The 21,278-nt window shown below is 33.7% G+C and overlaps 2 protein-coding genes across 2 annotated transcripts; one reads left to right on the forward strand and one right to left on the reverse strand.

Moving 5' to 3' along the window:
• The first annotated feature begins 1,221 nt into the window (after window positions 1-1,221).
• LOC128894251 (hydroxypyruvate reductase-like) lies at window positions 1,222-17,679 on the forward strand. The gene is made up of 7 exons (XM_054155894.1): window positions 1,222-1,378; window positions 5,603-5,743; window positions 13,242-13,393; window positions 13,881-14,233; window positions 15,528-15,746; window positions 16,458-16,889; window positions 16,970-17,679. The coding sequence occupies exons 2-7, from the start codon at window positions 5,609-5,611 to the stop codon at window positions 17,212-17,214; spliced, it is 1,536 nt and encodes a 511-aa protein (XP_054011869.1). The 5' UTR covers window positions 1,222-1,378; window positions 5,603-5,608; the 3' UTR covers window positions 17,215-17,679.
• A 75-nt stretch (window positions 17,680-17,754) lies between these two features.
• LOC128894278 (uncharacterized) lies at window positions 17,755-19,449 on the reverse strand. Its single transcript, XM_054155933.1, has 5 exons — window positions 19,249-19,449; window positions 19,055-19,169; window positions 18,777-18,974; window positions 18,293-18,502; window positions 17,755-18,210 (listed from the first exon to the last, which is right to left on the reverse strand). Exons 1-5 carry the CDS (start codon window positions 19,428-19,430, stop codon window positions 18,154-18,156), a joined length of 762 nt encoding a protein of 253 aa, XP_054011908.1. The 5' UTR covers window positions 19,431-19,449; the 3' UTR covers window positions 17,755-18,153.
• Window positions 19,450-21,278: the final 1,829 nt, after the last annotated feature.

A 21,278-nucleotide genomic window follows, 5' to 3' on the forward strand; every position in this document is an offset into this window, starting at 1 on the left:
ATAATTTTGAATAATCGAAATATCCTTGTCCTAACAGCATAATGTATTTTATAATAAATAAAAAAATTATGTGTAATCATTTTAATATTTATAGATTACGATTTTCCACTAATGAGAGGAGGGATCTAATCATTGCCAAAATTTAAGCAAAAATAGCTTGGAAATAACCAAATTGTCTTTGTCAATGTTTAAAAATGTTACAGAAAACAAATTACGGTGATATCGAATTGGTGAAACCGAATATCGGTGAAAAATCGAATAAATAACGAAATGTTGCAAGTAACCACGTTTGACGGTATGCACGTTGGTAACAAAAGCGATGAAAAGAAAACTACATAATAATAATGGGAGAAATGAGAAGTTTGTAAGTATTATAGCTTTACTCTCTCTAATCGCACGTGACTTTGAAGTCACGTACCCACTATCTGCATTTGCAGTCTAATTTAATCCTCTTATCAATATGTATCGATCGTGGTTTTAAAGTAATTGTATGACTTTTAAACACTTTGTTTAAAAACACAATTCAGCAATCTCTCGCATCAAGTTGAGTACAGTTAGATATTTAGATTTATTAAAAGATGATTTCTCGTATGATTTTTTCCGGAAGCCAAATATACTTTGGGATTTAGAAGATTGAAACAAATAGATAAAATTAAATCTTTTTTAATAACTCAGCTATATTATTCATCTTTTATCAATTTTCCAAAGTACTATCAACTATTACATATTTAAAGTTTGTTACTTGTTACGTATGTTGCGTATATTACTTTCCTTTTTTATTCTATCTGTTATTTGATTCTTAGCGACTACTTTTAACTACATCTCTGAGGTTAGATTGTATAACATGCTTATGCTGTAACTCTTTAGGCACTTTACTTTGCTTTTTTCCGTGCTATATTGCCACGATTACGCACCTACAATAAAAACGTAAAATAAATAAATTGATAAATCGATAAAAGCTACTTTTCAGCGAAGAATCGAGCAGCACCTAAGTTCAAAAAGTTATGGACGGACAGGCCTGAGATGCGTAGATTGACGGTCCAGTTACGTTTAAACGCAGGATGAAAATTTGTATTACGTTACGGAATAGATTATAAACGAACATGATAGGAACAATAACGAACTTTTCAAATTCGCCTCGGTCGTTTCATTCGGTAAATAAGGACAAACGACGGTTCGCGCGCGCATTAGACCCGATTTACAGCTGCCGATCGACCGGGTGGGGACGACGCTATAAGAAGATAAATCACCGACGAGAACAACACAGTTTACGGTTGGATCGCCGAACAGAGCGGTGAAGACCTACCAGTCCGATCGTACCGAAGGATCGTCGCTTATTTTCGACTGCTTCAAAAATCACACACTATACAAGGACGAGGTATGTTGTCACTATTTTTACTTTAATTTCAAAAGCATAACCAAAGATAGGTGAAATTTCTAACTAACTAAACATTTCGATCAAAAGACAGACAGCTTTTAATTCGTTATCCATTTCGAATACAAGTAACACTTTGGATTGGCAAATTTAATTATATTTCACCTCGATCGAATGAATGCTTCTTCGAATATGAATTTAATTGGACAAACGTTGCTAATTAACATACAACGTTTACATTCGTAATTTGATATTGTAATGAAATTTCGCTGATCTATTACGGAACACATGTTTTTGGTTCGTCCTCGAACCAGTTGATTCGAATCGTGGTTATATTTTGTTACCATCGAATTAACCCGATGCAATTACTTTTACGGCTCGTTTTCCGGTTTGTGAAACTTGATTCATCGCCTCCGCGCTTTCTGTACATTCACCTAACGCGTTATGTGCCGGAGATGTGTAAGAACATCCAGCGTAGACTGCTCTCTCCGACGACAGGATACGTTTACGTGTGATAAGATTTTAGTGCTGGAATTTGATGTTTATATATTGGAATATAAGAGCCGGTTATCTTGATTTTCTTCTAGATTCGTTAAACTTAATCTATCTCTGACCTAGACTTTATCAGTGACTTTGTAACTATTCTCGTCACCTTCGATATATCGGGTTCATTTCAACCAGACATTCGTGATGATTTGTTTCTCATTAAAACGTTATCTAAACAAGTGTTCGTTGAATTTTATTCGGATGCTTTAATAGATTAAGTTCAATTAAAAACATTGAAAAAATCACGTGATAACGCGAAATATATTAAATTCAAATATAATTTGAAGAAAAAATGGTTCAAGGTATAATTTTACAATGTTGTGATTTTATAATCGCTCGTTTCACCTAAATTAAAATAATTGGTTATTAATTGTTTCCTTTGTCGCTTGACTGATGTTATTTAGATATCATTCGAACCTAAGGGTCGAACACGTTAATTTGGTTGTTTGTAAAGGCTAATAAACAAATTAATTGAACACGATTAAATAACTACATGTATTAGTTTTCCGTTCGTGAGTGAAAGTAAGTGATGGCTTTATACATTGCGAACGTTGATATTGAATTTTATATCAATATAAAGTAAGATTTTATAGCTACAGCGATTTCTATAATAAACATACCATATTGACGAACTTTGTAGGATACTTTGCCGGTCAGAAGCGAGTTAGACGAGGACGGCGTGCGACAGTAATTTGTTGACACCGTTCACTACTGAAACTTTTATCGCGGACTAATATTTGGAGGTATGGGTCAATTACGTTTCGCACTAAACTTTCATATCTGGTGGTACGGGACAAGTAGACTCGTGGACCTTTCAGTTACATTCGGTAGATTTCGACGAGAATTTTTGATCAAATTTTTAATCGTATTTTTGATCTGATTGAGAATATCGATAAAAGATTTAAATTGAAACATCTTATAAACTGCCTGGATTGAGAATTTTCATGAAGTGTTTAAATTGGGAACTTCAAAGTGATTATAAAGTAGAAATTAATTCGAGATTGAAAAATATTGGCCCATCCAGGTGTGTTTACACACTTTTAAGCCTTTCTATTCATGTTTATTTCATTAAATCATATTGTAATGCTAGATTAACGGAGCACGATCATATGACATTCCAAATTTTACAATGCTTTCCAGAAATCGTTTATATTTTTTGCCAACCATTTATGCTGGCTTTTATCCATATAAAAAGACAAGCATATATTCAAATTCATTTTTGTTCAAGTTTCCTAATTAATTTTAATAAATCGACATCTCTAATTAAAACATTACTTCAGTAATAGAAAAATAAGAAATCTTTGTAAACCTAGTGTTAACAAATTTTGATCGGTGTAATCGTCGATTAAAAAATTTTCAGACTTCGCGCACACGCAAGAGTTGGAGAGATTGAAAATCTAACTAATTAGATTAACTGATCACGAACCACCACCTGCTGTACCATACTTAATGATTTTCCGCGGACAGGACATTTTTTTGTCTCAGAAAACCCCTTCATTGCTTCGTGACGCATTGAAACACAATTGTAACGGAACATTTTTTTGTTACTACACTAAAATCTCATACGCACAAATTTTTATACGATAAATGCACAGAAACCATCCCCACTACGGACCACTAGTACCAGCTACGGCTCCTTAATGTCCCCCCTGGTAATCAAAATCTAATTTCACTTTACACTATACACATTACATTTTACACTTTTGTACTTTTGCACTTTTGCACTTTTTATATCTAAAGATCTTATTACAAGTTCGCAGCCATTAGCTACGATATTATTCGCGACGAAGGATTGTTCGTCACGAATAATATCGATTACCAGGTCTCACCACATGGAGGTTGCTGCAACTGGAGACCCGGAGATAGAAGGAATCAAACTTCCTTCGATCTCCCTTTACGTAGAGTATACATACATAGATGCATACATACATAGATGCATACATACATAGATGCATACTCTATGTGGAGTCGACGAGCTTAATACTAAGTACGAAACCGTGGAAATCAAAGAAAACAAAGTCCCTTTGATTTCCAAAGTCTAAGTCTAACTCTGCCAAATAATTATTTCAACTAAATGGAAGCTAAATGGAAATCGCGACACGACGCGACCATGAAACTAGACTTACTGAGTCAGTCTTGTTTCCTGTTGATGGATCTGGACTCGAGAGGAAGACGACCGACTCCTCCAAACCAGTCCTCCACACCCTGCACCCATCTGAGAGTCACGATAGAACCCAACTTGCACCCGTCTCACTGCGCTTTGGACTTACTGTACTGCGCCGGGAGCCTGAACTACACCAGACGGGATACATGGAGTAGAGAACCGATCCGGTGGAGCCGATTGTCTTCCTCTCGAATACAGATCCACCAGGAGGACGGCAACCGACCTTTCTGTCCACTTACACAGTTGGTTACTTCACTTATCACATGAACAATAATAGTGACCGAAGTGAGGAACAAAGTTGCGAGTACGATATGGACTTACGAACAAACAAAAGAATTGAACAAATGATTAATAATTATTTGGTGGAGGACAGATACTCGTACACGCATGCCTTAAAACTAACCAAACCAAACTAAGATACGATAACTAAGGGAAACTACAAATAGGAAGGACGCAAGACGCGGACGCGCGATCGCGAGATCCATATCGATCGATGAATCGTCGAAGAATGGGATCGCACCCCTCGTGTACCTATGTCGGTCGAGGGTCGTTTCTCGCTATCGAAGTAGAGAAAGGGAAGGGTGAACAACAACCACGTGACATGATGTGACAAGGCGATTCGAAGGGTCGTTGAATCCATCCACAAAAGAATTTACGAAACATTAATACCACAGCATAATCATATTCCCCATAATTGTTTAAATAATGAGTATTGTTAATAATTAGTTTAACTACTGTCAGATATTAATATTTAGTTGGTGCAATCACGGTTCAGAATAAGCATTCATCGAACACAGTAATCGTGAGAAATTTTTCTGTATCGTTATATCTGTTAGCTGAAATAACTAAAAATTAATTTCTGACAATAGTTACAATAATTATTAACAATATTTGTTCAAGCTACGACCGAGAATATGACTTTGCTGTAATATTGCTCCGCGCTAGATACTTTTTCTAAGAATATTCAAAAGCATTACTAACCAATAAGTAACTACTACTGTAGTTTGTTATTTCAGTCACCGACCAATTACGTTTCTTTTGAATAGCTTCGTGTGTAGACTATCTAATAATTTCCGAAATATTAGACCACATAAGTTTTGACCTGTTAGATCGCTGAAATATCATACTGTGCGTCCTCTTCTCTATTTGCTGTGGTTCTCTACCTTCATCGCATTTCCCCTCCACTTTTCAAACTGTGTAACGGGACATATTTATTCTGCTACTACTCACCCATTTCATTGGCTCACAGCATTTTTTACCATATAACTGACTTGAATTTCGGCTGTTCGAAAATAAAACATTTGTCTTCGCAACGAAAAGTATTTCTGCTCGTTACGAAGCAGCTGTTAAAGTAGCTAGATAGAGACGCGTTCATACGTTTAGCATAAGCAAACCTAGTTGGTAGGCTAGTTTTGCGGATCGGTGTGATCGATAGTAGCGATCGCTGATGACGAATAGTTAGAATGTTGTCAGAAATCTATTCCGCGTAACATTCTCAAGGGCTTTGTTTGTTGAAGGTTAACATGCCGGCCACGATCAGGAGCGTTCTCATAAGCGATCCCGTGGATGCGTCCTGCAGCGAACTGCTCGTTCGTTACGGTATACCAGTCACGGCCAAAAACAAGTTGTCGAAGGAGGAGCTAATCCAAGAGCTTCAGGTAAACAGATCTTTTTCTCTGCTGCTTCGTATAGGGACCGCAGCCGTAACCATATTTTTATTTAATATTTATTTAACTAGATTACACAAATAGTAACGAATGCAATAAATACTCTGCAGATATGCATATCCATCTGTATGCAGTCTGGTACAAACTAAAAGTTATACTAAACTAAAATTAATTTTATTCGATACTGATTATTTCAGTATTGCAGTTGTATCTCTATGAAAATAATTGATCCTTACGTGTAATACTTATTATGAAACTCTTAAAATATTGTTTTATTTTTTCTCTATAGTCTTTGGTTTGCAATATTTTGAAATCAGATTGGCATGTATTGTATTATGTTATTGCTATATACTTATGATTTTTTTACCTATCTCTTTTTTAATTTTCGGCAGTTTAATAATTTTATTCCTAGTTATTACGGTGTTTTTTTCGTAGATGTATTTTAATTCTTTACAGTGGTAAGTGATTGCTTTCAAAATATATTTTGTATGTAGATCAAGAGGTATTAAACCTTTCTTCCTTAGTATATTTCCCGCAACAACTTTTTGTAATTGAAGAGTTCATTATGAAAGTGATACGCGAGTAATGTTTAAAAAATATTTTTTCCGTAAAAGGTTTCAGTATCAACTAGGTAATATTTCCTTACAAACGTTTCGACTTATGTTCAATTGCTGAACAAAGTAAGAAAAATGACGGTTATGAAAATACTATAGATCTACAAATGGTCTTATGATATAGGAATAACACCACATATTTTAGAAAATCAAACGTCATCGTACACTGACTGATTCAAAATCTCATAGTTCAGTATATATGAAAACATTTATCTGTATTTACAATACATCCACTCGATGTTACGCATAGAATTTTTCTTTGCAAACACTGTCAACTTCAGTTTTCGTATTAACACATAGTTTTTGGTAGAAGTGAAATATTAGCCTCTTAATTATTTATTTAAAATCAATGCAATACCAAACAATTTTCTGTTATCTATCATTTAAGTGCAATATCGTTTATCTTAAATTATTTGTTTCTGAAAGCTCTTTGTCGTTCTTGCTTACGTATGAAATATGCACACACCGACTTAAATTCTCTGTAGAATGACGATTAAAAATGCAATGTGGACGTTGCCGTTAATCGCGCCTCGAGGCAACCTCTGTATAATAAATGGTTTACCTAAAAATTCATCGAAAATTTACGGCGAAATGTACTTTCTCGGAAACTACCTGTTTCCATTAAAGAACAACTTTTAGATCTTTTCGTAAAGCTGTTCTCATCGTCAAGCTGTAGAAGAAAGCATTCTTTGGAGATTTTTTGCAAGAAAAACATAAACGTTAGTAATTCCCGATTTTAATATAAAGTTATGAAGCATATCCTCTAAACTTCAACAATTTTTTATGTCGAAAGTATGCATACAGTCTGTTTGCAAGGCCTGCTGAAATATGGTCTACTAAAGAAACATCGGTTATTGGCATATTAAAAATTTCACTTGCATTTCACTGCGGGCCAGAACGATTTCTAACAAATTTTCATTCCATAAGAATGCAACGAATGCTCGTACTAAAAAAAAACGTATTGCAAATCGAAAATTTTCGAGATGAGGACCTTTAAGAAGAAAAATATCGAAATGGAGTATAAGAGAATAGATAGTTTCTTGATAAGTAAAAAAAATAGTATCATATTTTTAGTCGATTCTAGTAAGAGCTTCTGTAAGCAATTACAATTTCAAGTTATTGTCTTAATTACTTTTGAAGATATTAGTTTCGCAACGTCAATGCACGTGACAATATTACAATAAATACTCAACGTTTATAGTTTTTACTGTCGATATCTATTCTTACTTCGTTAAGAGAATTTATCTAGTTTATTGAGAAATATAGTATTAGTAGAATTGAAGAAAATCTAAAATTGTACGTGCAAACTGTTAATGTTGTTGAAGAAATTACAATGTTTACTGTTTCTTTACGATGATATAGATATTTTAATACGGATATCTGAATTCGATCTATTTACACTTTTGCTATCATTTAATATATGTATATTAAACAGATATTCAGGGCTACATGAATTGTAGTATTTTTTTGAAAGCGTAAACTGGGAATAAACCTATAAAAGATGCTTATGTGTTACTTTTAAGGAAGCCATTTATTAGTATTGCAACTGCAATTTCTCTTTAAATGTAGCTATTGAATTTGTTTCGCATAAATCGATATTTTAAGATCATTTTGTGAATAAAAGATATAAATAATGTCATTGAAAATTCAATACATTTAAATATCTTTCATTTTCTTACGTAAATATTACGAGACATACTTAACGTTCTTCCATCGCGTCTGTTAAACATTTTCCTCCTCTTCCTTCTGATTTTCGTCATATTTATCATCACGTTGTTTAATTGTTCGGCACACAGTTCAGTTTTCATGAACAGACGACTGCACTTGATGCAAACAATGGTATGCTTAATTGGCCTAATAAGCACGTGATATATACAGAGTATTCTTATCTGAATGGGTGAAGAAACAATCATTGTTTTGTGTCCTTTTGTTGTGGAAAATGACTCGAAGAAAACAATTATGATGCACTAGACGTTGAAAAATTAAACAATGCGACAGAACACATTGCTAAACGTGTAACAAAATATCCACAATGGTAACATTTATAATTCCCCCTCTAAAAAACGGAATATACAAAGAATGATCTAAAGAAATAAAATAAAGTATGAAATAAGTACACTTAAAATTTATATGGAACAATTAAATTTGAAAATTAAGAAAAAAATTATTCAACCAACAAAATGTAATTAACATTTTTCAGTATTTTTAGTTTGAAATTAGCAATTTAAAAGTTATTGAAATTATTATTAAACGACCAAAAACTATTACATTATATATAGTGAATCACAAAATTAATCGTTCAGTCGAAAATGTAAGAAAGCGAATAAAATAATGAGACAACATAAAACATTTTTTAATTGCTTTATTTGGAAATATACAGCTTATGATTCAATATAACGGAATCATGCAAGAAATTCTCTTTAGAAGTCTGAAAATAAACATTTCTTGTTAAATTGCCATGTAAGGTCAGTATAAGAAAATAAAATATTCGTTAAGCATCGATTTCCATTTACAGTACTGTGCAAAGGTCTTAGATTATCATGTGAAGCTTGCATAATGGTTAAATAAATCTATGTTAATGAAATAAATGTAATGTATATTTTTTATTATATAGAATTATTATTAATAGAATTGTAAACATTTATTTAAAAGATTTTAAAGAGAATGAAACATTGAAAGTTATGAATTGGCCACCTAAAAGAATTGACTGAACATGTCTGGTATTATTTGAACAGACCTCGAAGATAAAGAGAGTCAAGAAATGCAGATGAACTGTTTGAAGTGTTACTGAGTGAAATAATTAAAAAAACCATATGAATATAGTTTAAGAAGAGTCGAAACTGGCACGGAGATAAAAGGAGTACTAAATATTTAATTCTTCTTTGAATTTATGTTCCATTTGTTAATGTTTGACAGTACGCTGTATAATAATATTGGTAAAATAAAATACATAAGCTAAATTTGCGCTCTTTCTTTAGCGATAGAAATGTGAAGAGTGGAATATACCGTAAATGGCCTACGACGTTAGCACGGTACTATATATCACCTCGTTTGAATAAATCTCTATTACGGGCAGAAAAATGTGACAGAATTTTGGTGTAATGTTATACTTTGTAATGAAAATAAATTTAATAATTGGAGCTTCAACACTCAATAAATAGTTCAGAGAAAATCGATCACATAGTTAATGCCAAAGAATTTGGGTAGTACAGTTAAACAGAGGAGTATTTATGTAATAATGGAGATGCATGAATTAACAAGATACAGGCAAACTACACTTCTCCAGCAACGATGGACAAGATAATATATATTTGGAAAATTTGCAACTTTTTTCATGATTCCGTTATATCGAACTGCAAAAACTATGTATTTCTAAATAAAAAAAAATTACAAAACATTATTCTATTTGTTTTTCGTACATTTTCAAGTGAACGAATAATTTTGTGACTCACTGTATAATTAGAAAAGAATTAGTTTGAATTATTTTTTAGTGGTAGTTTCATTCCGATATTTTGTATGGCTCGTAAGTTATACAAAAATGAGAGTAAAATCTTCTGCGGGCTTCGAGCCGTCGAGAGATCAGGAAAGATTCCAATTCAGATGAAATTTCGCAGCAGACCGATGACGTGACCGAGTGGCCTCCCAACAACAATACTCCTGCGATGTCTCGATCCCGGCTTTAACTCTCACTCCACTCTCGCTCCTCTCCCTTCTATCGTGCAGTTAATTACTTTCATTCGAACAGTCTATCCGGTTCGATCCAGTTTTGTCGGCAAACGCGAATACCGGTTAAGACCGCGGGTCGTTGTACTTATCAGCCGGTCTGTCGTTGTATCTCCTTTCTACTTACATGCGCGTGCGGACATGTATCGCCCACTAGAGCAGCTCGGGGTCCCGTACAATCCAACACGGAAAAATTCCGCTTCGAAAAGAGTATAGCAAGCTGACAAAAGTCAGACCAAAGTAGAACAGTGAAACAAAGTAATTAGATTCCATAGCCCAAAAGCTAGTGAAATACATTTTTAAGAAAATGGGATTGTTCCAAAGTAAGACATACAAATTTAGCATAAAATTGCGTTGCTTAAAGTTGCATAAAGAATACAAATATTAATATAATAAAAACATTCTACGTATTTCACTAGAAAAAAATATGATGATTCCATAAAAAAAAATTCTAGTCGATTGATTGAAAATTGGCGAGGCTAGAGTGCCCACCGATTTTAAAAATGCTGTTTCGAGTAAAACGTGTTTAAAGTTCCTTTACGCTGATGCGTATCTCTACTTCTAGTGCTCAAAACTTACACTTTCGATATCGAGTTCTAATTAACGGCATATCATTTCCGTATATACAGGATGTCCCAAAAATGTGGGGGTCCTTGAAAGGGGTGGTTCGGGAGGTGATTTGAAACCTTTTCCTTAGCGAAAATGTTGTCCGAGGTTTCGTTAAGGAGATATTAACAGAAAAGCCAGTCCAATCAGAGCGCGAGTATGCCGGTGGAGCGCGACCTATACTACTGCGGCCGTGTAGCGCGTAGCCTATACTACTGCGGGCGCTCCACATTACCTTTAAGAAACACTTTACAACTCACATAGATTGTTACTTACACTCTACATCCATAGACTAAAAGTGAAAAACGAATTTAGAAATCAAATTATATTGAAGAAAAGACGCGACGAAATACTTTCATAAATCAGCAATATTGAAATCAACGCGTTACTCGCTAATGCTCAATAATTAAGGGGGAGGGTCAAGTAAAACTCAAAATTTTGACCTTTTTTTTTGGTTAGAAAATTAGTTTACAATCTGAAGAATGTGCTCCGACCATTTCAGCTAAAACTTCGAAGTCTAAGTGTACCTACAGAGTCATTAAAGTGATGCGCTCCGAACGGTACACGGACTATTTTTAGATCCAGAAACTTTAAACGCATTTTTCTCAAAACACAAAATTTCGCGTGCCGTGCAACGTAGCTTAGAGATTTCACAGCCGATTGCCATGAAACTTGGCACAAAATATTCCTTAAACTATTCTCCTTTGCATCAACCTAAAGGTTTTTGTAAAAATTGAAATAAACAATGTTTTTAATTATTTTTTTTTTTATAACAAGATTTTTTTAACGTGGCGTGAAATTTTAACTTACTATATTGTTACAATATCGTGAAAATATAATGTAAAATATAGTGTTACTATATTTTAACGAAAAATTGGTGGATTTTTTATTTCAAATAATTAGAGTGGTCTGTGTAAATAAATATATATTACGCACTCTTCAAAAATAATTCGCGAAAAAGCGGTTGTTTACTTGAACCTCCTCCTTTAATGAATGAACATAGTTCTAGTGTAAAGTTCCAGTATAAAGTATTAAATGGTTAAAAATAATGGGAATGGAGTAATGTTCGAACTCATTTTCGTCAGGAAAATTTCGCCAACTCGTTAATAATACTCCGATGAAGATAGAATGACAAATATCAAAATTTTTAATTTCCATTAACGGATGAGTTATCCGCGCGTTTATCTGTCTCTGTTGCGCCGTGCGTTGATAATCCAACGCTAACTCGTTGCTACTCCATCTCGTTCATTCTTGGTAAATCCCATCGGCTATCCTTGTTGAGCTTGCACGTGGGATGCTCGACTTCAACCCGAGATAGAAAGGTCATTAGCAACGAACAGTTGCTACATAACTGACAATTTTGTATCTATTAATTTCTTTTCTTTTAAACTTGAAAGATATGTTTGTTTATTTAACCTTTTGTATGATAACTTTTAATATAAAACTATATCATAGTAAACTTAAAATAATATTAAAATACTATTCAGAATGCATTTGTTATTAGAATAAATTACGTCACGTAAGGTTCAAGAGTATAATATTTTGAGGTGTTGATCACTGTATGAGTGGAAAGATATATGGTAATCTGTATGTATTAGTATGTAGGGAAAGAATCAACAAGTGTTCACCGTAATGGTTACATATACAGAGTGTTTCGTTTAAGTAGGGGTGGTTAAATATCTCATGAAGAGATGAAGTTACCAACAAACTGTGTTCACAAAAGTTATTTAGTTTAAATGGACAAATTATGTGGAGTAAATAATTTTGATGTAAGTGAAGAGATAGCGAAGATATAACAAAGAAGATAATTCTTTTAAATGGAATCTTATACATGTTGATACATAATGTGATAGCATTTGTTTAGATAAATTCATTGACCTATAATAAAAAATCCTTTATTGTTATATGAAGCCCTCAATTGGAATTTGAAATTAATAGATTGAATGCAGTTGAATAAGGACAGTTCATCCTCTTTCCTTAATTAAAATTAAATCTATTGATTTCAAACTCCAATTAATGGCTTTATATTAAAATAAAGAACCTTTTATTATAGGTAGATGAATTTGTCTAAACAAATACTATCATATTATGAGTACAAATATATAAAGTTCCATTTAAGAAAATTAACTTGTATGTTAAATCTCCATCACCACTTCACTTACAACAAAATTATTTACTCTGTATGATTTGTCTCTTTGAATCAAATAACTTTTATAAAATCATTTTTTTGATAGCTTCATCCCCTCATGAAGTATTTAATCATTCTGATTTCAACGCTCATTCAAATTGCTCATATCTTTAAGAATTTTTTATATTTTTGGATGAAAATTTTTGTGTTGTATCTCCAAGCATATATCTCTCGAATAGAGGAACTCTGATTATAAAATATATCAACCGAGTATAGAAACAATTTCGTGAAGTGCTTTTTTTCAACCTCGCAAGTGCCCCTCACCTCTTAAGTTGTAAAGTTCAACTTCTGCCCGTCCACACAAGGTTCTTTCTTACTCTAAAATCCAATAACACACTCTGTTATTTGTCTGTAATAGAATCACGATGCTCTGATCGTTCGATCCGAAACGAAAGTGACCAGCGATGTGTTCGCCAGTTGCCCAAATCTTCGCGTGGTGGGTCGTGCTGGAACTGGAGTCGACAACATCGACCTTCAAGCTGCCACGCGGAAGGGAGTCATCGTCCTCAAGTAAGTTCGCGTTTTTCAATTATTTAAATGACTATTGGGAACGATTTTTGTGCTCCCACTATCGATACTTCTTAAGAGATAATTTTCTAAAATAAAATTACCAATTTAAAATATTTTTTCTAAAGTGGAATCTAAAATTAATACGAAAATTACGAAGTCAGTTAATGTGACAATCATGTATTTGCGTAAAACTTGAAACTTCTTAAAATCGCTCGATTATTAACATTGAATGTATTATAAAATTTGGGAACAACTATTGTAACAGAGAATCAATTTGATTGATAAATTAGTTTGTTCATCCTCTCTCTATTTACAAAGATACAGTTATATGTATGATAAATACGCGTTGACCATGGTAGTTTTAGTGTTAAGATCGAAACATTGATAGATTAGAAATCTATTATAATTTTCTATTATCACTCGAAGTGATAGTTGTCGAAAAATGTATCGAGAACTCAAACGTTTACCATACCGAATCATTTTTCAGTACTCCCGGTGGAAATAGTATCAGCGCTTGCGAATTAACCTGTGCGCTTATTTCCGCCTTGGCACGGAATGTGGCTCAGGCAGCTCGGGCGCTGAAAGAAGGACGATGGGACAGAAAACTATATTCCGGTTTCGAGCTGTCTGGCAAAACGCTGGCCGTTTTAGGCATGGGCCGCATCGGACGCGAAGTAGCCAGAAGAATGCAGGCGTTTGGAATGCGCGTGATCGCTTTTGATCCGATATTGACTCCCTCTGAGGCTGTCAAGCTCGACGTTGAAAAACTATCTTTGGACGAGATATGGCCGCAGGCGGATTACATCACTGTGCACACTCCGCTTATTCCTCAAACGAGAAGTAAGCGATTTTATAAATTTTATTAGTTGAACTATAAATTTCTTTTTTCAATTTTCTTAGACTAGTGGTGAGTCAGTTCTAAAGTAAAGTAAAGCAATTTGGATAAAAATATTATGGACAAATATTGAAAAATTGTTTAGTTGAATCAAATAAACTTGTAGAGTATATTAGTATAGAAAGTAGTTCTATACAGAGTTGAAAACTTTTATTATACTACTCTTTTATTATACAACTCTTTTATTATACTACTAGCTATACCTCGCGGTTTCACCCGCGTGAAATACTATTCTTATTTTATATTACATACTTACATGTTAAATTTGAAATTTCGAGTTACATTTACGGAAATAAGGCAACTTTAAAGCAAAATAATTGTATTAATGAGCATATTAAGACCAAGTATGAAGTAAATCCGACCACGAACAAAATGTGTCCTATATAAACGTTGCAACCCCTTTTCACTCCTTCAGGGGGTCTCTTCAGATTCTTTGCTTCTATTAACTTTCGACGTCACTACAATTGTTCACAATAAAGGTCTAGTTGCGCTCTGCGGTTTTACCCTCGTGGAATATGTACTATTTATTTTATGTCGTTTGCATTCGACTAACAGTTCAGTCAGTGACTGTCTTTTGTTTTCCGTAACACAAATGTTTCAATCAATATTTCCGATTCTTTATTTACAAATATTGAGATTTCGTACTGAAACCTTATTTTTATCAAAATAAAATATTGCCTATGTCCTTCCTCGGGATACAATCTATCTCCTTGCCAAATTTTATCAAGAACTGTTCAGTGGTTTAGCCGTGAAAACGTAACAGACAGACAGACAAACAGACAGAGTTACTTTTGCATTTATAATATTAGTATGGATAACATTCGATAACATAATCCATACTATACATGACTATACATGACGTACATGATTATACTATACAAATTCTATAGTATAATCTGTACTATATTACAGAATTCTATATTAATAATAATTTGGGATATCCTAATTAGATAACAATTACTAATCATACTAGTTAGTCAACTTCTTATCTCTGCGACCTTTCGAATCTGAAGAAACGATATTCACACGTTTGAGATCGTATTGATATCAATACCAGTGTGTCATTTGACTTTTGAGGACGCTGGCTGCAATTTTAGGAAAACGTGAGGATATCTTATCCAAAGAATATGTCTTGCTAAATATTCTTACTAAGTACTTTGATATCGACTTGTTCGAGTATCATCGATTTCTAATTGTATCAATTCTCATCAGTGCTTACTCTTGGGTTGATTGTTGCAGATCTGATCAACTCCACAACTTTGGCGAAATGTAAGAAAGGAGTACGCATCGTGAACGTGGCCCGTGGCGGTATCGTGGACGAGGAAGCACTTCTAAATTCGCTCAAATTAGGTCATTGCGGTGGTGCAGCTTTGGACGTGTTTGTCCAAGAACCACCTACAAATCCTACCACCTTGGAACTGATCGCGCATCCCAAAGTCGTCGCTACTCCTCATCTCGGTATAACAAAAATACAATAAAATTTGCCAAAAATAACGTGATTGATGAGTAATTTCACACCAAATCGAACACTATTTTTAGAATAACCACTGTTCAATCATTTAGCTTATGAACATTGTAAATAATTTTGTAACATTAATCTAAGGTTGCAATGTTTGTATAAGATGTTTACACATTTATCTTCTTAAGCTTTTATTTCTATTCTTTTTTTATTTTTTACTTCAACATTGATCTCGTCTTGTATTTACATGATTATGTTATCTCCTACTCATAATATTATTTTGTAGAAACATAATGTATGCTAAAACATACCGGTAATTGATATCGATGTGATCATGCTAGAAGAACGTACCCATACTGTTACATTCATAGGAAACAAAGAAAACATTGTACAAAAATTATTATCTCTTTTTAACGTCATTTGGAAAACGAAAGAACCCTTAAATTAGTGCACTTAAGTTAGCTGAAAGGTCGTACAAATAACAATTCTCAAAACTACAAATTACAGTTCGTACGACTTTCTAGCATACTCTTGATATGCGGTAAATGCCGATAAAAAGCAATTAAAATTCATAACCGATGAATTTGTTCTATTATTATTATTACATCCAAATTTCAGCAAATTCTACAATATTACTCTAGAACTTGACAAATTTGCCATCGGGTAACCCAGAGTTTTTAATATCGACAATTGTCTCGTGAATGTCGCAGGAGCAAGTACCGCCGAGGCTCAGGAACGGGTAGCCCTCGAGATAGCTCAGCAATTTGTAGCATTTGCGGGGAAATCATCCGAGTATGCAGTCACGGGGATCGTAAACGCTCCAATTCTAACAGCTGCTATGACGGACGAGAACACTCCGTGGATAGAGTTGTCGAAGAGGCTCGGCCAGTTGGCTGCGCGTTTGACCAAGGAAAAGACGAACGTTGTTGTGCGCAGTCAAACGATTGGAAATGGAATGCAAGAAAAAACATTCGTACACACCGCCGTTCTGGTTGGAATCCTGTCCAGCCAAAACAAAAACGGCTTGAACTTGATCAACGCGCCGACGTTGGCTCGAGAGGTAGGCGTTGATGTTCAAGGTAGCCACGCCGAGTTTGACGGCAAAGCGATTCTCGTACAAGTGGCAGACCATCGAATCAAAGGTAAAGAGGCCTTCGAAGTTTGTTTCTTTCGATATTCTTTTTCTCTTGATTCTTATAGATTTGTTAATTTGTTTATTCAGGAACCGTCCGCGATAACGAGCTCCTGCTGCTCTCGTTGGATGACGCGGTGTTCGCTAATGGAATATCTTTAAGAGATCATGTTTCTTTGTATCGAGCAAACGGCATCCAAGACCTCGCACAAATCGTCAATACATTCTCGAAGAAAGGCATCAATATTAGCAACTTGAATGCCAATGGTAGCTGGACAATTATACAAACCAATCAAGAGGTTTTCGTGAACGTCGACGGCATCCAGAGTTTTTAATTAATATCGACAATTTCCGAATATCGCTGCCAAGAAGATAACACGGCCCTTTTGTGGCTCAAAAATGAGCTATATATGGTATATATGTATATTCCCTTCCTTTTTTTCTCTATACTGATTTTAACATGTACATGTGTAGAAAAGATATTCAGTATTTCAAAACTCGATGCAAGCTGTCGAGTAACGATGATTATTTTTAGTAACAATGTATCAGTAGCGCGTCGTTCGCCTCTATTCGCAGATTTTTTATTTATTATTTGACTCGAATAGAGTCAGGGAAAAAATAATCAACGTATCATCGTCGTTGAAACACTCGTCCTACATCGCATATAATTAAAACCTTCTTTATAAATTTTACATACGTATATACGTATAGAAAATAAAGTATAGAAAATATATGTATGTATATAAGTATTTATACTTTTGTATTGTTAGCATTCGATAATAAAATATTATGTCATGAAATCACTGGTATTCTCTGTATCGAGTCGATTCGAGTACACGGTGTGTCGCGAACGCACGCTGTGCACGCATAAACAATTTATTTGTTTAAATTTCTTCTTTATTTGCACTAACAAATTCACGTATAAAAATTAGTAATGAATTCTATATATATATATTTGTAACAACCTCCGACGTACGAGCGTTGCCGCGTTAAATATCACATATTTCTTCTATAAAGTTACCAGAAAATTGTGTCATAGAAAATACTTTTCTTCCCTTTGTAAACTTGCAATGGAGAATTTTCGATAACATAATCCTCCGTAAATGTTAACATAAGCAGAGTGAAATTTAAACATTCCTTTTTTTATGTATGTACATTGTAATGCTAATCATAAAAATATAATTCATCGAAATCAAACGCTGGATTTTAAATTATGAAATAGAATTAAGCTCAAACAATATTAGTAAAAATATAAATAAAGAAGATTTAGATATCTATATTCTTTCGTAGCTATCTGCTCGACAACAGTTAAAAGTAAAAACAATGCCATCCTGTAAAAGAAGAAAACTATTAATTCTGAGCAAGATACCAGGTTAGATAGTATAAGGTGCAAATTGTCATTTATGAACTTACTCTAATGAGCGAAGGAAGCTCCACCCAAAACTCATGATTTGGTATCATCTCTAAACCTGTTGCTCCTCTCAACAATTTTAATGCTATTGCTCCACCAATGAAATACATTCCAGTAAATACAAAGAAAAAGATAACCAGCATAGAGCCGGTGGAAAGACCTTTTGTGCTTAACTGTACTTTACAAGAGAAAGGAGATACTAGTAGCATGTGCTGAAACAAGAAAAAATTTGGCTGTATAAAACAGTGTCTTCTCTTGTTCAAGAGACAGCATGACTCTTCAGTAAATCAAATCCAATGTTTTCATGAGCTAATTTGGTTTTGAATAAGACAAGCTAACACCAGCAAACCAAAAAATAAAATAAATTAAGAGATACATGTAGTTAATTATTTGTGATAGGAACATTTACTTCCAAATTTCCAATGCCATGCTACCTCATGAGAAATTAGATATGATTATGCTTCATAGGGAACACATGAAACTTACATAATCCTTGTCGTTGTTGACAGAATTTATTGTGAATTGTGTACTGCATGTATGGCAACAGATTAAGCTTATTATTGTTGTATACTTATTATGAGCTATACTTAAAACAGGCTCCTTAAGATTATCAGGTGATACTATTATTTTGGTTTCTTCCACTGTGCCTAGACTAACAGTTTTGTTGCCCCACTTGGCGCATAACTATGGTCAAAGTAATGCACATTAGACACATCGAAAAAGCTTTTGTAGTTGAAGTGCTATTGTATCGTGTTATTTCTTACAGATGCGCCTTTCTGACATTCGTCAGTGACATTTGATAGTGGAATGTTTGTACATGGATGAAACTGTACCTCCAAAGTAAGACTCTGATTAATGTTTTGCAATGCTATCAAAGGCCTACAAGGAAACATTCACTTTCAAATAAGGTGTAACATACTAAACGTATTTGAAGGTTAAGAATACTATATCTGCCGACCCTGAGTTACCGAGTTCTGTCAAATTGTATCCTTGCCCGTTAGACAACATACAGGAGCAAGGCGATAATTGTGTGCATTCCGAAGACGTTCTGTGGCAGAAAAACGTCAAAAACAAGATAATCGTAATAAACTTGCTCCCATCTTCACCCAACATTTTTGCAAAACTTGGTACATGCGACATGTCTCACTATTACTTAAGGGTGATTGCGCAAGATGTCACTGCCATTCATTTCTTGGTCTCATGCTGAAGGTCGTGAACTTATTGACTGGATCAAAATTGACATTATAAGCGAGACTATGTAACCATAGCCAGATACAGAAGATTAAATTTGCAGCCGAAGGAATGTGAAAGATTCGATGAGTATTTGTGTATCGCGAACTGAATTATCGACTTCGTTAATAATGAATGGTTTTGAAGCGCACTCTTCGTTTCTCTTTGAAAACCATATTTATCTTTATTTAAATTTACTTTACCGGTATGGTACCAAAGGCGGTACGATTAGTAAATTCAAGAATCTCGCTATTATAGTACTGACGAATGAAACAATATATACGCACAATATCAAACAAATTCGCAAACTAATCTTTCACAAGTGAAACCTATTTATGTAGATAATTTACTTATAGATCGCATGGCGTGAAACGTTTAGAATAGATGTTACTAAAAGTCTACGATTTTCCAAATTGGGGAGCTGGGGTTAATTGGAACGTGTTTGATAAAATAGCTCATTATGATTTAATTTTATATCCTATCTGTTTAGTGAAAGGCTTCTACTATAGAGCGATCATGTAGTTTAAAAGAAGCATTATTGATTCGATTTTATAAATACTATCAAAGTAATTAGAACTTTAGAAGAATCTCAACAAACGTTTCAAACGACCTAGTGCCTGGGATTAATTGAAACATCTATAAATAAAAGATATATTCAAATAATCAGTTTTATTTCTTAATAAAATAAGTTTCTTATTAATCAATGTCATTAATTTAACTTAATATTATAATAAAGCACATTAAGGCAATAATATAGTGCTGCAGGTCCGAATACAGTCTAAATTAAACACATCAATCAGATTTACAAAAATCATACAAGATTTAGAAAAATTGCTTGAAAAAATTTTCGGGTGTCAAGCATAAAATGTTTTCTTTTAATTGATCCCAAAATAGTTGTTTCAATTGCCCCAACTTCATTGTTGCAAGTATTTAATTAACATTCTAAAATCAACGAGGGTATTCATAGTTATGATAATGGAAATTACACATAAAAAGAAACAACAGTTTTGGATTAATGAATAAAATAAAAACAGTTAGAACACTTACTTTTCGCGTTGAAAAACCAAAACGCCAAAATAAAGTCGTCTCAAGTGCTCAAATCGGTTTATTTACTAATAAGTGAAAGGTTTAGACATGAAAATTGGTCCTTTTTCCCCTCGACGCGCTGTCTTTATCACTAATCATTTTAAAATTATTTTACTTGTTTCTATTGTTCCAAGTTTCAATCGATCCTAGTCTTCCTTACTGCATTCATGGTTTTTTTATATATGCTTGCTTTTAACAATAGAAAAAAAAGCGGCACACATGAATTTCTTGGTTTCGAGGGGCAAGTAACGTGGTAGAGTCGTAGAGGAAATATGTAAGTCAACTCTGACTTTTTAAATGGGATGATATAATTTCTTATATATATATATATATAGTTTGATCGAATGTTTCAAGCCGAATACAATGATCTATAATTAAAAATCATTCAATGTTATACAGGCCAACTGTAATGGAAAATGAATTGTGTCACGACACTCTCCGAATATTTAATTAATTTTCTTATTTTGCGAACTTACCCCAGACTTACATATACACATATGTAAAGTTTATTCTTGTACATATTTATAATGAAATATCTATTTCGAAACGTCAAACTTATCAATTAATTTAGGTAAATTTCTTCATTAGATGGTACGAATATTTATGGGTCTGACTATATTTATATGTGTATATTGTATGATATACATTACTACAATAATATATCTCAGTCCT

This window comes from Hylaeus anthracinus, unplaced genomic scaffold (genome assembly GCF_026225885.1).
Source record: "Hylaeus anthracinus isolate JK02 unplaced genomic scaffold, UHH_iyHylAnth1.0_haploid 3, whole genome shotgun sequence".
Taxonomy (NCBI): domain Eukaryota; kingdom Metazoa; phylum Arthropoda; class Insecta; order Hymenoptera; family Colletidae; genus Hylaeus; species Hylaeus anthracinus.

Excerpts from the sequence above, each read along its gene's own strand:
- LOC128894251 (XM_054155894.1), top strand. The coding sequence starts at position 5,609 with ATGCCGGCCACGATCAGGAGCGTTCTCATAAGCGATCCCGTGGATGCG. Across the intron at positions 13,394-13,880 it reads AAGGGAGTCATCGTCCTCAA|TACTCCCGGTGGAAATAGTA; the intron begins GTAAGTTCGCGT and ends ATCATTTTTCAG. Across the intron at positions 16,890-16,969 it reads GGCAGACCATCGAATCAAAG|GAACCGTCCGCGATAACGAG; the intron begins GTAAAGAGGCCT and ends TTGTTTATTCAG.
- LOC128894278 (XM_054155933.1), bottom strand. The coding sequence starts at position 19,430 with ATGTCGCATGTACCAAGTTTTGCAAAAATGTTGGGTGAAGATGGGAGC. Across the intron at positions 18,975-19,054 it reads AATGTCAGAAAGGCGCATCT|TTATGCGCCAAGTGGGGCAA; the intron begins GTAAGAAATAAC and ends CTTTGACCATAG. Across the intron at positions 18,503-18,776 it reads TCAACAACGACAAGGATTAT|CACATGCTACTAGTATCTCC; the intron begins GTAAGTTTCATG and ends TTCTTGTTTCAG.